The sequence below is a fragment of the Ceratotherium simum genome, chromosome X (genome assembly GCF_057802395.1).
Source record: "Ceratotherium simum simum isolate JZ-2026a chromosome X, ASM5780239v1, whole genome shotgun sequence".
NCBI lineage: Eukaryota > Metazoa > Chordata > Mammalia > Perissodactyla > Rhinocerotidae > Ceratotherium > Ceratotherium simum.
In genome coordinates this window covers 102,945,699-102,962,959 of record NC_141940.1, presented here as the reverse complement: position 1 = coordinate 102,962,959, position 17,261 = coordinate 102,945,699, and the positions used below count along the sequence as shown (strand labels likewise).

The window sequence follows — 17,261 nt, the reverse complement described above, 5'->3', positions numbered from 1 at the left end:
CTCCTCTATTAGAGAACTAATTTGCTTTCTATGTGCAATATTGGCGTGATCAATGTTGCATATATTATTGGATTTCAACTCCTATGCTTCCACCTAAACTCATTTTGTGATTCTCACATGGCAAGTCAATTGTCTGAGCTTTACTGAGCCTAAATTCTGCCACGACTTGTCTCAGACTTCTTGGTGTCACATCTGGTGAAGCAGCAGGAGAACTTTCTACCATATTTCTTTTTCCTTTGTTTTACTAGGCCAGAGTAGGCCCTTCTCCCTTGGCTTAACAAACTTTATAGAATAGGAAAGCATGTGGTTTGTATTTTTCTCTTGTTTATTCTCTCTCTCTCTTTCTCTCTGTTACATCAACTATTTTCTATTTTAATCACATTCATAACTCAAAATATTTTATATGCAAAGAAATATAGAGATTAGAGGAACAAAATTCAAATAAGTAAAACTACAACAAAAACCTGTTCAGAATAAAATCTACTTTGCTTGAATTAACCAAGGATGACAAACTTTATTTCTTAAGCCCATATACAAAAGAAAAATAAATACAAAGTTATAGGTGCAAAACTATTTATTCAAGACAATTGTGGTTAGGACCTTACTGATTGGTTAGTAAAATATAGCTGAAGGGGTTTTGACTTTCTAAGGATACTTAGATAATCCATTCACCATCAAGTGTACCTGATAACTATCTACCTACTTTACTTCACTTTTTATCTTATGTGTAGTCCTAGTCAGAATCTATTTTAGTACTACAAACACACACACACACACACACACACATCCCCTAAAGCAAATTAAAGCAAAACAAAAACTTTTTTCCCTTTCTTAACTTTACTCTTGAGAAAGTGATTACAACCTAGATCTGTTTAACAACATGCATTTTATGAAAGAAAGGATTCCCTAAACCAAGGCTGAGACGACATTATGAAAAATTCAGCCAATATAACGATTGGTCTAAGATATAGGAATCAACCTGAGAAAAGAAACTTTCCTTCTGATACTGTAATTTGGTCATGTTAGGCTAAGCTATAGTTTAATGTCATGAGCCATTAGAACATAACATTAAATTAATGATCATGGCTCAGATGGAGGCATGGACAATTTTATATAACATGAAAAGGAAAAAAAAAAAAAAAAAAGAAAATGGTAATGTAAATCTTCCTGGGTACCATCTGGCTTATCTTTTTCCCTATGCCTCTCCAAAACAGTGGGAGGAATAAACAATACTATTCCTGATTGGCTAGGCTTTGGAGATGAGGAAACCAAATGAAAAATTCTCCAACACAAGCAGAAAGGCTAGTATTTTCTTTATTTCTTTCTCCTGCATAAGCACAGAGAATCTGCCTTGCAGAATCAAAATTTGTCAAATTTTAGAGCTGAAATGGCCTTAAGCAAGCATCTGGCCCAGTGGTTCTCAAATTTAAATGGGCACAAGAACCACCTGGGGGCTCTTTAAATATGCGGATTCCCTGGCCCATCCCTAGAGAGTAAGCTTCTGACACTGCATTTTTAATAAACTTTCCAAGTAAAGATGACGCAGGTTGTGAACTTGGAGAAACATTTCTTTTATCTAGCTCCATCATTTTCCAGAAGATAAATCTGAGATCCCCAATGCCACTGATTTCCACAAGATCACACAGGTTAAGTGTCAGGATCAGAACCCAGATCTCTTGACCTGTAAAATAAGACACTTTTCACTCTCTGATACCATACTACTTCCATAAAAAGTCCCTGAAAAAAGTCTGTTAGCTCATATTTTTTCTCTTTTCTTTATTGTGACAAAATATAAGTAGCACAAAATTTACTGTCTTAACCATTATTTATTTATGTAAAATTTAAAGAGCTAATGGTTTTATTCAGTGATTCATGAATCAGGCAGCATCCCTTCTAGCAAGCAGAAAGGAGCTCCCTTAACCATTTTTTTAAATTTTTTATTTATTTTTATTTATTTCTTTTATTTTTTTGTGAGGAAGATCAGCCCTGAGTTAACATCCATGCCAATCCTCCTCTTTTTGCTGAGGATGCCTGGCCCTGGGCTACATCTGTGCCTATCTTCCTCCACTTTATATGGGACGCCGCCACAGCATGGCCTGACAAGCAGTGCATCGGTGCGCGCCCGGGATCCGAACCCGGGCCGCCAGCAGCGGAGCGCGTGCACTTAACTGCTACACCACGGGGCCGGCGCCTCCCTTAACCATTTTCAAATGTACAGTTCCGTGGCATTAAGTACATTCACATTGTTGTACAGCCATCACCACTATCCATCTCCAGAACTTTTTCATCTTCCCAAACTGAAACTCAGGTACCTATTAAACAGTAAGTCCTCAATCCCATCACCCTTAGTACCTGGTAACTACTATTCAACTTTCTGTCTCTATGAATTGAACTATTCTAGGTACCTCATATCAGTGGAGTTATACAACATTTATCCTTTTGTGTCTGGCTTATTTCACTTAGCATAATGTCTTCAAGATCCATCCATATTAGCTCATGTTTTGATTTGCTGAGTCCTTTTAACTGCTTGCTCAAGAGAATGTTCTGGCCCCTTAAGAAATGAGGTTCTATCATTTGTCCAGCTTCAATAGATGGCTTCTAAACAAGAGAAAGAATTCAGAAAGGGCAGTGCTGGGTGAATGACATAGATGGAGCCTGGAGGCAGGCAGAGAGATGTGAAATGCATTTTCTGCCTAGTTGAAAGTCACTTGAAAAAGAAATGAGAAACATGAGAGAGAGAAAGAGACAGAAAGACAGAGATAGACATATTAAGAGAATGATAGGACAGATGGATTAAACTGAGAAAAACTAAGACCTCCTTAAGGCTACCTTGTGCCCAAGGTAGTAGGGCTACGCAAATGAGGTTATTAACAGGTATATTCTAAAAATTAATTGATATACACTGGTGTAGATGAGACCTGATGTTATTAAAATACCTTGGCGCAAAAAGGAGAGGAAAAAAAGCAAATAGGGAAGTAAAAATGTAAGCATCTATACTGCTATTTGAGAGATACGTTATTGCACTTAAGATTTATTTTTGTTTTATATAGTTACTATCATGAGTATTCTACAGCTTTTAAGTAAGGAGGAAAGTTATTTGATTTATGTACTGTTGTAGAAAAAAACCAAGATTTTTAAAAACATCAGTATACTGGTATATATCTAATTTTTTACTTGGGGTCAAGGCCAGATAATGCCTCTGAGAGAAGGGGGTTTTCACCAAGACTTGAAGCATGAGCAGGAGTTAGCCAGGTAGACAAGGAGAGAAAGGGTATTCTGGGCAAAGAGAACTTCTTCACTTGACCTGGATAATACCCACTTGTTGTTTAATATTCAGCTCAGTATCTTTTACAAGAAGCTTTCTATGACAGTTTAACAATGCGGCCCAAAACTTCTTGACACTCTTCCACGGAAAGGTGGAGTTTATGTCCCACGGCCTTGAATCTGGGCTCTCTGACTGCCTGACCAATAGAATATGGCAGAAGCAAAACTATGCTAGTTTCTGGCCCAGGCCTTAAGAAGCTGGCAGCTTCCACTTCTTGTCCCTTGGGATGGTTGCTCTTGGGACCAAGGGAGTATGCTGTGAAGAAGCCCAAACTGCCCTGTGGAGAGGCCCACGTGAAGAGGAACTGACAGGCAGCACCAATTTGTCAGGCATGTGAGTGAGTCCACTTGGAAGTGGATCCTCCAGTGGCCAGTCAACCTGCCCCAGCTGATATGAGAGGAGCAGAGACAGCGGTCCCCACTAAACCTTGCCTTAATTGTAGATTCCCGTATGAAACAAGTCACTGTGAGGGTTTTAAGCTGTAAGTTTTGGGCTGGTTTGTTATGTAGCAAAAGTTCACCAGAATTCCTACCCTCATCCTCCCCAGAAGGTGTGCAGGAGGTGCCCCCACCTCTGGGAGACCAAAGGACTCTGTACTCACCTTAATTATATCCTTGACCTCCTTGGCTACATCTCCCTGTCCTCCTCCCCCAAGTCCCAGCACTATCAATTTCTCTTTGGGGCCAATATGGCTCTTATCAACCTTTGGATCCTCAAAGTTCTTTACTGTTCTGTGGCAGATTCCACTTCTCAATGGCTGTCCTCAAAAGTCACATTGAGGAATCCACTCAAAAAGTATGTATCTACTATGTGAATACATTGCATGAATATCAAAATTTATTTTAGGTCTTGGAGGGGAAATGAATTTAGAATTGTCTAATCCATCCAATGGTTGCATCCAAATAATGACAATGGTTTTACTCTAAAATTGTTCTACTCTAAAACAGAAAATGTCAACACTGTCCCATAGTAGGTAAAAATGCTCTCTATACACATTTCAGTTTTTAAAACTGCAATATATAAGAGTTTTCCAACCATTTGTGAAACTACTGTAAAAACTAAAAATAGGATTTATGGAGTAAATCATTGGGAAGAATGCCTGGTCAAGCAGTTCATAAATATCCAGATCTCATTCTATTTGGGGCCACAGCCTTGAGTTGAATCCAATATAGAATTGTTGAATTGAGAGCAAAGGATCGAGGTGAAATGTGGGTGGCTCCTGAGAGCAGGTGAAATGTTGCTTTCTGCAGAGAATAACCTTTTCTATAACACCTGAGGAATAATATATTTTAAAAGGTGTTGGAGGTGAATAGAAATTAGAGAGGAAAACAGAAATCTTTAGAGAATTTAAAGATTATATGTATAATGTCGCAGATCGTTGTAAGTTATAATAATAATAATATTGAGTAGTCAACTTGCTAATAGACCTCTCAAGGACAGCCATGGATGCAGGAGCAAACAAAAGTAATTTGTTGCTTTATCACTATCAGGAAATAGACATTCTTCCATCTAGACTAATATGATCTCCAGTGAGGAATGATTTATTTCTCTTGCATTTATGAAACTCTCTTTCATAACCAGGTGTTATGGCTTCTTTTACCTCTACGAGGAATGGCTGATTTATGCATAGACCTTTGTTCAATAACCTTTCTTCAAAGATTGATGCTGTTAAAAATGAAAAAAAAAAGTGAACTTTTTGACTTTTTATTTTAATGTAATTTAGAAAACCATGTAAACTGCAAATGGACCTCATGTGGAATGAAAATCACATGCTGATAATCTAAATCATTTTGAATACTGTTAATCTTTGACTACTACTTGAAATGTTTTATTATATATATTTTTATTAATACTTTAAATGTTTCTATTATGAAAGGCACAAGAGATACATTAGTGAAGATCATTTAAAAAATAATTTGTAAATACAAGACTGAAGATTCTTTTATTTGACCCCCTAATTCATACTTTCAGAATTTTCCAATAGGACGGGGGGGCATTGCTACCAACTACATAAAGGAATATCTTTTTTTTTTTTTTTTGCCTAGAAACTCCGCTCTCAAAGACCACTAACCCTCAAAAAAACCTTTGAGGCTGGAGGATGGGAGGGGGAGAAAGTGATGTAAAATTCTTTGACTTTTTCTGTGGTCGAGATTTTCCTGACCTTTTCTATTCTTGTTTGGAGAAGGCGGCCTGAAATTATATAGCTCTTGTCCAGGTTCTGATGGAAATCAAAGAAAACGAGTGAACAATCCCAGCCTTCTCATTGTCCAGTGCTACTGCCTCATAGGATGCACTTAAAACAATTGTATTAACAGTTATTGATGTGGCTTCCAATGTTGGTCGGATTGTTTGGAAAAAGAAACTACTTTTACCAAAGTATGTTTCAGGGAATATCAACGTCTGGTATCTGGTTGAAAGAGAAGGGCAAGCGAGTCAATTTACTTCCCCCAAGGAGGTCATTAGGAAAGATAAAACAGCTCTTTTCAATTTTCAGTGTAGTACGTTTATTCTCAAGAATGGGGTTATTAAGGTTTGTTTGTATCTGAAGACTTTAAAGAGCTTGTCAAACATGAGTTAATATTGACACTTAAGAACTAAAATCTATTGAAGAATATTATCTTTTCTTGGTTAGAAAAGACAAAGATTTTTTTTTTTTCTTTTTTAAAATCAGAGTTCCAAGACTCATGGTAGCCAATATTGCCAGCATAGTTTCATTAATTCATTAATTTTTTATTAAGTAGTTTCTCACTCAAATCAAATGAGGATTGTGCCCTTAAGGAGTCCAAAGTAAAATAAACAACACAAAAGTTTATGCACACATACACACACACCTGATTAATAGTAATAACATAATACTAGCTGTGTTTACTTGTTGCTTACTATGTGTCAAATACTCTTTTATGCACTTCACATGCATTAATTTGCATGGCCCTCATAACAACCTAATGAGGTAGATGTTGTCATTACCCCTGATCTCTAGCTGTGTAAAATGAGGGCAATTAAGAAATGCGTCCATGGTCAGGAAGTATCAGAATCACGCTTTAACCTAGGCAGTCAGGCTTCAAAGCCCATATTATTAAACACTATCCTCTCCAGCCTCTCTAATACAATATAGAAAGCACTAAGCATCATTTAAAGTGCAGAGAAATGCCTACAGGAATTGAGAGGGAGACAAGATGTTTTCCAGCTTGGGGGCTCAGGGAACAAGGGAGGATTTGAATATGGCTTTCCTTGAAAAGTAGGGAGCATCTGGGTAAACGGAGATGAGGACAAGGAATCCCAAGAGAAGAAACAAGATCATCAAAAGACACAAAAAGTAGGCTGGCTAGCTGTGCAGTTTAGTAGGAGTTGAGAGTACATGGAGAGGAAAAATAAGAAGTAAGATTGGAAGTTGAGATTGGGGACCAATCCTGGAGGGCCCGGTGAAGGAGTTTGTAGAATATTCTGAAGGCTTTGAGAAGTCATAAAAGCTGTTTGAACAGAGGAGTCAAATATTTTTTCATTCATTTGACAAATATTTATTGAGCATCTATCATGTGCCAAGCACTGTCTTGCGCAATGGGACTATACAAGTGAATAAAGTAGATGAAATCCCTGCCCTCACGGAATTTATAATCTAGTTACAATCTAAGCTATGCTTTAGGAAGTTTAATTTGAAATGGCAATCTGCAGGTTGGATTGGAGCAACGCAGTGGCCAGGAAGGAGTGGAGGAAGGTAAAGGGTAATAAGAACATGAATTGGAGCAGTGGTAAGGGGACTGGAGAGAAAGGAATGGGCGCAAAGGATTAGGGAGGTAAAATCAATAGATCTTGAAAATGAACTAGAAAGTGAGGCAAGTGAGGAGATGTAGGAATGACTATTTAGTTTGAAATCTCTCTGACTGAAAAGATGGTAGTGTGATGAATGGCAGGACAGGGGAGATAAAGACTTGGTATAAAAGATACGGCCTGGGCCGGCCCCATGGCTTAGCGGTTAAGTGTGCGCACTCCACTGCTGGCGGCCTGGGTTCGGATCCCGGGCGCGCACCGACGCACTGCTTCTCCGGCCATGCTGAAGCCGTGTCCCGCATACAGCAACTAGAAGGATGTGCAGCTATGACATACAACTATCTACTGGGGCTTTGGGGGAAAAAATAAATAAATAAATAAAATTATAAAAAAAAATAAAAGATATGGCCTATTTGGGTCATATTGAGTTTATGATGTCTGTGAGACATTTGACCAAGAAATGTCCCACATACAGTAAGAAATGTGGGACTGATACTGGAAAGAGATAAAAATCTGTAAATCATTGGATTAAAGGAGATGGACAATAGATTGTTTTCAGTCTAATACCTAGCACATAACCTACACTTAGTAACTATTGATGACTACTGAATGAAGAGAATGAGATTAACCAAGACAGAAAAGAGAGCCCAGAATAGGTTCTCAGGTAAAGAAAGAGGAAAGAATCAGTAGTTAGACAGCAGGAGAAAATTAGTAGAATACAGCACCCTAGCAAGTCAAAAGGTGAGAAATTTTCCAGAAGACTGTCGTGGGCAACAATAACAAATTATTCACAGATTTCCAGGGCAACAAGGACTTGATAAAAGCATTTGCATTTGGAAGTCATAGTGGTTTCATCGCGAAGTGTTTCAATTGAGAAGAAACTAGACTGAAAAACTTCAAGGAAAATGGATGTTTAGGAAGTAAGAATATTTCCATTAATCACCAAATTGCTATTAGGTGAATGATTTGAAACTTGCTTTTGGTTACCTTGGGCCTTTGCCTGGAATGCTGAGTCAGTTTAGAGTAATGGGTAAAATAGTCGGATTCATTGAAGGTTAGAAGGTGAAACTTAGGTTCAAATAACAACTCCTTTCCATACAGTTGCGTGACCTTAGGAGAAGTTAACCAACCTCTCAAAGCTTCAGTTTTTCCATCTGTAAAAAGGGTAGGATGATAGCACACCATGCAAGCAAAGCACCTAGTACACTGCCTGGCACATAGTAATATTAAAAAAAATGTGAGCTATTATCATCATATATCCTAACAATTGGATAAATACATGGTGTTATTAATCCTAGAAAACCTAATATTTATTTAATAGGCTTTTATTTTGAATTATTTCCCTCCTAATCTGGTGTGATAAAACTCAACTTAGTTGACTTTCAAGGAAGTAGCAAAAGCTAAATTACTCAACCTCTCTAATTTTACTCTCCTCAACTAAAAATAAAAATAATAATAGTACCAATACCAGCTGTTCAGTGAGAATCAAATTAGACAATGAAAGTAAAAGTGCTTTGTCAATTATAAAAAATGACAAAATTAGTTACTATTATTCTCATCATTAATTAATATAACTTTGATCCACTGATTTTAAAGAGTACAATATTAGGTTTATATCTTCGGTTTGACTTTTGTCTAATGGTAATTGATACCATTCATAAGGATCTTTCATTTGAAGAAAGCTTTTTCAAAGCGCTTTTATATTTATTATCTTATAAGATCCTCACAAAAGCTCTGTGAGGAATAAAAGACAATGGTTATTAGGAGCTATCAAAATTGACTTTTCAGTATGCACAGTGTCTTCTTCCCTATGTGGGCCTTTCTTCTGGTTTGTATACACAAAATTACAGAATCCAATAATTGAATTACAAAGTTATTCAATTTAGTGCTTACCTTGTATCGTTCCAGATAATAGCTAACTTTAACGGCAATATCCAGAAAAGTAGGTCCTAAATTTTCAAATATATTCAATTAATGTTTACATATGAAAGAAACCATAGAAACATGGTCCAGAATGTTATAACCCTTATAATCGACTGACTAAATTCATATGGCATTAAATTGAGGTGATAGTTTGTTTTTTCATCATTGGACAAAAATAAATGGATTCTTATTTTCCATACTTAGTCTTCCTTTTTGGAGAAGAAAATACCAGTCTTGAACATTGTCCTCACTAACTCCTTTTCTAAACTTTTAATTATTATTATTTTTACTATTTCTTTTTGGATTTTCTCTGTGATCTACAGGAATTTCAGAGTCCGAACCTGGAACATAATAAAGTACTGATTAGAGTAAGATGACAAACACGTGGCTCTTGAATCTATTCCTGAGTACTGCAATTGGTAGTACTGTGAATTTGTGTGACGTTTTTATAGCAGCTACATGAGAATAAAAGGGAAAATAAAATTTTCCATGTTTATGTATAAGAAGAAACTAATTGTCCTTACTGGAAAGTTTTTCAAGATCTTGGATACATTACCAAATACTTTTACTTTTTCCACAGTATGAATTTTACACTAAAGCTTTGCTAGTTCTTTGCATTTTTTTCATGGTTAAACCATTAAGAGTGTCTCCATAGCTATGTTCCTTTGAATGACATAGAAGATGGCATCACTTAATACCAATTCTGTCCTACAATAAGTGACATTTTGGTGACCTTTGGTGTATTTCTGAATAGACCACGGAGAAATGCAACTAACAATAATATAGATTTGTATAATATCACGTATTTCTATGGGTTCCACGTTGATGTCCTTCAACTTTCTATCTTCAACCTAGATCTTTCTCCAAACTTTAGATCCATATTCACAGCTGCTTCAAAGGAGGTGATATTTTCATCTCTATTACTCAAAACTCTCTATTACTCAAGACACCTCAAAGCTGACGACATTCTTGACTTCTCTTCCTACAACTATTTCTCCTCTTGAATTCTGCAACTCTGTGAAGGCACTTAGTCATGCCAAGTGGTAAGCAACCAGTGAGTCCTCGCTGAACCTCACATTCTCCCCTCATCTCTGCCTCCCATAAAGTACATCACAATGTTGATTTTTACCTCCAAATAGCTCACGCATCTGTTTCATTTGTCCAACCTCACCACCTTAATTATCATTTCTTGCTTGAAATATTGCAGAAATAATTTTCTAGTGTTGTTCCTGGACAGGTCTCATATTCTTCGCATTCATTCTCCTTGCAGCTACCAGAGTGATCTTTCAAATACATGTCTGGTTATTCAATTTCCTTCCTTAAAACTATGCTGTGACTTTCCATAGACTACAGATAAAGTCCAAACCCTTAAAGATAGGTGGCAAGAGGGAAGGAAAGACAACTGACACATACTGAGCCCTTTGAGCCCAACACTCTGTCTCTCTGGTGGGCATTTTACATGTATCCTATCATTTAATCCTCACAAAATCCTGTAAAGTATTATACTTACTGTATAGAAGAGTGTAATTGAGACTTTGAGGTTAGGCAACAAATGGTAAAATAAGGGGTCTTTCTGCCTACAAGGCCCATACTCTATTTACTGTACCATGCTATTTTTCTACACAATTTAGCTTCAGCTCACCTTTCCACTCTCATTTCTTGTAACAACCATACCCCAGCCGTAGAGGAGTACCTTCAGATTCTCAAACTACCACACAGTCCAGGACTTTGGACATGCTGTTTCCTTTGCCAAAAAAATTCTCTATTTAATTCTGTATACTTAGCTAACTCCTAACACATTCTTCTAACTTTCTCTGAACAGAGGTTCTCAACCTTGGCTGAACATGAGAATCATGGACAAGATATGCTGCAATCAATCCAATTTGAATCTCTGGGGGTGGAACCTAGGGATCAGCATTTTTTTTGTTTGTTAGTAAGATCAGCCCTGAGCTAACATCTGCCAATCCTCCTCTTTTTTTGCTGAGGAAGACTGGCCCTGGGCTAACATCTGTGCCCATCTTCCTCCACTTTATATGGGACGCCGCCACAGCATGGCTTGACAAGCAGTGCGTCGGTGCGCGCCCGGGATCCAAACCGGCGAACCCCAGGCCGCCACAGCAGAGAGTGCGCACTTAACCACTTGTGCCACTGGGCCGGCCCCTAGGGATCAGCATTTTTTAAAGCTCCTCCAATGTATAAGCAAGACCAGAAAACACTGTCCTAGGTGAGTTTCCTGGCCTATCTGGAAGGTTTAGCTTAATCATCTTCTGTTTTTACTAGGACCCTGTCTAGCCCTTTACTATAATACTCATCACACTACTATAATTTTGTCTTAGCATACCTATCTTCACCTCTGGAACATGAACATCCCAAAGGCAGATATCATATTCCAATACAGAGGCTTTTAAATATATGTTACATAGTGATCCAATATGTACATACACACACATACTCTCTCTCTGTCTCCGTCTCTCTTACACATATGTACATACAAGCAATTGAAACCAAAGTTTCACAAAATAATACTGACCCTTACTTAAGAGTGATGGACTCTGTTCTTTTCAATAAATTTCATTCTTTTCTCTTTAAAAAATGTGATATGAAGTGAAATAAGTTAGACAGAGAAAGACAAATCCTATACGATTTCTCTTGCATGTGAATTCTCAAAAAGAAAACAAGCTCATAGATATAGAGAGCAGATTGGTGGTTACAAGAGGCGGGAGGTGGAGGGTGAGAGAAATGGGTGAACTGTTTTTTTTTTTTTTAGTTTAAATAAATTGAATAAAAATTTTAAAAAATAAATGAAAAATGTGGATTGATATCCATTAAATTGATTATACAACCTAGTACTCTGTCTGGACTGCATTTGAAAAGCATCTCTCTAATCATGTTTATATTGCTAGTCTCAGCATCATAGTAGGTACTTAACAGGGGTTGAATAAAGATTTGATGAATTAATCAAAGTTCTTAGGGAAATAATATATATAAAAAATGTACATATCCAAAACAGTAGGCAGTCATCACCAGGCAAAAGAAAAATACCAAGATTAACTTTCACATTCTTTAGACACCAAAGTAGAAAGATTAAAAAATACATATAAAATTCAATTCAAATTATAGCAACAGAAAGGAATACAAAGAGTTTCCTTTTCTTAGAATTAGAGATACTCAGATTACCTCTCTATTCTCAGATGTCCCAAGAAATATGACAATCCAATTTGTTCAGAATACTAATTGTGTTACTAAGATCGCATTCTTTCTTCTTTTGGAATTAACCAATCGGCCAAGATTTTTGTGAGAAACATTGAAGAAGCTACCTCCCCAGTTTCAATAATGTATTAGAAATCTAAGAGGTCTTAATTTACAGGTGTACTCCGATGTGCAATTCAAAATTTATCAAACTTGTCTCTCTGAAGATGTTTTGTTTAATAGAAGAGAATTTTTATAATGGGGGAGTTGGGAGGAGACACGGGTAAAACCAAAGAAATTAGAGAAGGGAGTGAGTTGAGAGATATAGCCTGAGACATGACTCAGATCACAGATGAAGAAATCTCAAATATTAATTGCTTCATAGTTTCTCTTGGTGAGAAAAAGATCCTAATTACGCCACCTTTATGACCATCTCTCTCCACCACATACCCACACCCACACACCTTCTTTACAAGCTGGTATTAAAATTCTCTCTTAGGGGTGCATAGAGAACCAGTTAAGATTGGCGAAATTCTTGTGAAATAGTAGCAAAGATGCAGAGTCTTCCCATTTTTAGTTAGTTACCCACGGTTTTATGTTCGAACTTGGAATCGTGGATATATTTATCAATTCTCTGAGGCCCAAAGCAGAAATGTTTCGGACACGGGAAGAATCTGATTCAGTTATGAATATAGTTCTTCATTTTAAGGATAAATTTGCAATTTAAAAATTCTCAAATTGTCACCTCTCAGTGCTCTATATGGTATTCTATAAAAATATATTGGCTTTAAGATTCCAGTTAGACTGTCAGAAATAACACTATCTATAAGACAAATCTCCTCATCCTGAAGTACAAGGACAACTATAATGTCCTTGCTTTTAGTAAGGAAAGTAAATAACATTTTTTTCTAATATAAGAAGGAAATTTTAATGCTTTTCACAGTGGAATTAATCAGGTTATTCATAATACATGTATGCTCATAGAACCCATGAATTGTGATTATAGCTGGGAGAATTAAATATCCAATGAAGTAGATGACAAACAGCAGTGATAGTCAGGCAGTCTAGCAAGAGCTGGAGTCCCCATATATAGAAAAACTCCTTGACAGTCATAGAGCAAAACATATTTTGTGAAGGTTTTCACCCTCTGTCTCCATTCAGTAGCATTTGTATAAAGTAAAACATCACTGCTTTTGGGTGGACAGATATATAGGAATCTGTTGAGAGAGCTGTTGCCCTGGGTAGGCATTTGGAGTTTCCTTTTTTAATATGTAAGAACTATTCTTGCTCTACAGCATGAATCGAACAATGAATATAATGCTACCAGCTTTCTCAAATGAAGTGAAAAGACGTATCGTTATACTTTTTCCCTTCACACGTATTACAGAAAATTCCTTTTGTTCAAAATAAAAAATTCATCTTCAGAGGGGAAAAAAGCAAACATTTCCATTTAGCTGAAATACTGAAATTGCATGTAATCTCCTAAGGTATGTAGTCGTATTTACTCTCAAGCTTGGCTTTTCCATTTGTTGCTTTTAAACCCCAGTATTTTGATTCACTTCTATCACTTGAAATGTGCCATTAACAATAATCAATAGTTTCAGTAGTTCAGAGTTTTTTCCATGACATCTCCAAATCTTTCATCAAAAGACCATTATTCAGCCATCTAACTGAAAATCAGAGCTGGTTATAAATGTCATTCCTATCCATAAAATGCAGTTTCAACCTCAGGCAACTGGAATTTATAGAAAACACAATATTAATTGAGAGGGAAGGAGAAAATTGTCTCTGTTTTAAAATAATGTTGGAATCTTAGTCCTACTGCAGTTAAGAAGAAAATATGTCTAAGGTTTTCAGGAACTATAAGGGAGTTTTATACAGCTTTTAAAGAATAAATACATTTTTATGAGTAATATAGCACAAGCTAAGAAAGTTTCCTCAGTATAATTTCCAATTGTTTTTGAAAGAAAGATTAGAAATCTGAACACAAAATGTAGTTTATTCTCCATTCTTCCATAATAAATATGGTTAGGAAACATGGCAATTTTTTTCCTTAATGATCCAGAATCTTGCAGTTTCTCAGGATTAGGAATTTATGCATGAATTTTCATTGTATAGTACTATAGATAGATATAAATATAAAATGTATAGGAGATAGATGGATGTATCTTTCCCTCAACCAGATTTATTCACTAATTTAAGAGATGTTTTATTAAATTCCTATTATAAAATTATTTTGAGTCATTGGATTGTTCTTTATTTTCAAAGTAATCTGCTAAAAATTCCACTTAAAGTTTTTATCTGCCACAGCTGATGAGAATATGTGAATCATATATTTATTAAAATTCTAGGGTTGCTTTATGGATATTTGCAAGGAGAAATAAAATTTTATTTATGAAATATCATAAGTCAAATAAGTTACAGCAGAACATTTCTAATGTGGGAGATCAAGATTTGGCCACTCTGAAATATATCTCTTTACCTTGATCATTTTCTCTGACGGACATTTGACCTCCCCCACTACCTGCCTGAAGAATTTGACATAGTAACTCCTTCCTGGAACAGATCTTCTATCTGATGGCTGTAATATAATGTAAAATAGATGTTACAATAGAAAAGGCACCAACAAGCCCATCTTATCTGGAGTTCTGTCTCAGGCCACATTCTCTGGATGGCCCTGCGAGGAGTTACCAGACAAACATTTACATTTATAAGGGAAATCTCCATTTGTAAAGGTATCTCCCTCTTTGTTTTGGGAAGAGGGCGGATGACCTCATTTCTAGAAACTTATCAATGTGGAAGGTGAGGCCTTAAATCTGCATAATAACCTTGTTTACTGTGCTTCAGTGGTAATCTCCTGTAACTGACTCCCCCTACCCCCAACATCCTCCTTTGTCATTGGCTGAACATGGTATTTAAGACGAGAATTTCTGCTATTGTGTTGAGAAACACAGTGTCCCTGCTTTCTCCCACGTATACATGTTATTAAACTTGGTATTATTTTCTCCTGCTAACCTGTCTTGTTAATTATTTGGCCAGCCAGAAGAACCTTAAGGAAAAGGGCAGAGGGGGATTCACCCTCTTCCCCCTCACTAACCATTCATCTAAGAGTGACCAAAAAAATCTAACTTTGCATTGCATTTACATTCTCAAGCCATGGGAGATATCTGCAAAGATAAAGTCAGGTATTGTTCTACACAAACTACCTCCCAATGATCAAAGGAACTCAATGCACATTGTGGAGGAGCAAGTGGGATCAGGAGAATGACAAAGCAAGAATGAGGAATTCAACATGCTGTAAATTGCCGCTGTCATCTACTCTATGCATAACAGAAGCAAAGTAGATCAAATATCATATCAGAGCAGAAAAACAGGAAGAAAGGGAGAACAATGAGGAAGGGAGGAGAAGAAACTTTGTTTATTATGATTTGATTTTGGAATTATTTTTCAGCCTAAGATATACTATCACTTTTTTTCATCACAATTTAAAAATATGAAAGAATGAAGTTAGTCCAAAAAATTGATCACATTATTCTAACACTCCCAGTTTTATTTGAGATACTAGAAAAGTTTTTATATCAAGTCAGAAAACTCAACTACACTTAAGAAAACCCTAGTAGTTCAGGAAAATTATATCAGATACTGAGAATAAATTTAAGAAGCCTCCTTGAACTGCAGAATACGATTCTCACCAAGACTTCATTTAAACAAAACTACCCTCAACTTTTGTTTTCACTGTTTATGCACATGAAACTTTACAGCAATAATTTTTGTTTCTAGGAAAAACAATTGTCTGAAAATTGTATGATCATTAACTATGACAAGTTTAGCCATCTCATTTCTATTTTCACAGATCATGTTAGGAAGAAAGCTACGAAATGCCAGATTAACATTTCAAAACGTATTGGAAAGTAATGAAGGGAAACTGATTCAGTTAGCAACGCTAAATAAAACAGACAATTCATACAGATGCTTTCCCTGTAAAATATTAAATAAACACTCAAAAATGGCAACTTTTTCAATTTAATAAACCAATTCCTAATTTATTTCTCTGAGCACAGTTTCTTGTTGACCAAAGCTCTGGTTTTATGTGCAAGCTTTTCCCGGTCAAAAACACGCTCTGTTTAGAAGATGGGGGTGTTAAATGAAATAATAAATGACTTTTTCCTTCTCCCTCTGCCTCTCTTCTTCTTGCCCAGATGCTTAATATATCAGGTGATGGTGCTCAGGGCAAGCTGCCCCAGGAAGCACCACTCTGGTATGCGGATTATTTCGAGCTGAAGACAATAAGGATATTTGACCTCCCCCACTAACTGCCTAGAGAATCTGGCATGGTGGCTGATTCCTGGAACAGATCTTCTATCATGATGGCTATAAAGATAATGTAAAATAGATGTTACAATGGGAGGGGCACCAAGCACCTTTTATCAAAAAACTCTATCTCTCCCTGACCAAATTATCAATAGATGACCCTGAAAAGAATTGTCCTTCTGCCCTCTGAAGTCCCAGGCCACTACCCACCCCCAACACGTTCCTTCGCCTTTAGCTGCAATACTTAAGCAAGCAGCTTAGACAGAGGGACGAGTTGCTCATTTCTGAGTTTCTCCCATGTATACATGTTATTAAACTTGGTATTATTTTCTCCTGCTAACCTGTCTTGATTATTTGGTCAGCCAGAAGAACCTTAAGGGAAAGGGCAGAGGGAGATTCTCCCTCTTCCCCTACACAGGCCATATAAAACTATTTTATTTTGTGCTCAGTTTATCAATTACAAGGATAGATGCTGAGCATTGTTCCTTTGGATTCAAAAGAGTGCTCAAGTAGAAACGCTTGACTTACTTGCCATTGTTTCATCAGCTCTCTTACTCCCTTGGAGTCTTCTAGGAGCCTTTCCTTATGGGTGGCATCCTGCAGGACGTTGGCAGTTGTTTCAGCTTCTGTAAGCCAGGCAAGAAACTTCTCCAGGTCCAGGGGGAACTGTTGCAGTAATCTATGAGTTTCTTCCAAAGCAGCCTCTCGCTCGCTCACTCTGCAAAGGAACAAATGTCCAGATGCA

At 36.8% G+C, this 17,261-nt stretch overlaps 1 protein-coding gene across 4 annotated transcripts in view; it reads right to left on the bottom strand.

The window, feature by feature from the left end:
* The window catches only part of LOC101392552 (dystrophin), a 760,070-nt gene that overhangs the window by 466,323 nt on the left and 276,486 nt on the right, over nt 1-17,261 (bottom strand). For all 4 annotated transcript variants that reach the window (XM_004435057.3, XM_087426760.1, XM_087426761.1 and 1 more), the window contains exon 10: nt 17,045-17,234. In XM_004435057.3, the coding sequence (XP_004435114.2) occupies nt 17,045-17,234 (190 nt within the window). The remainder of the gene's footprint in view (nt 1-17,044; nt 17,235-17,261) is intronic.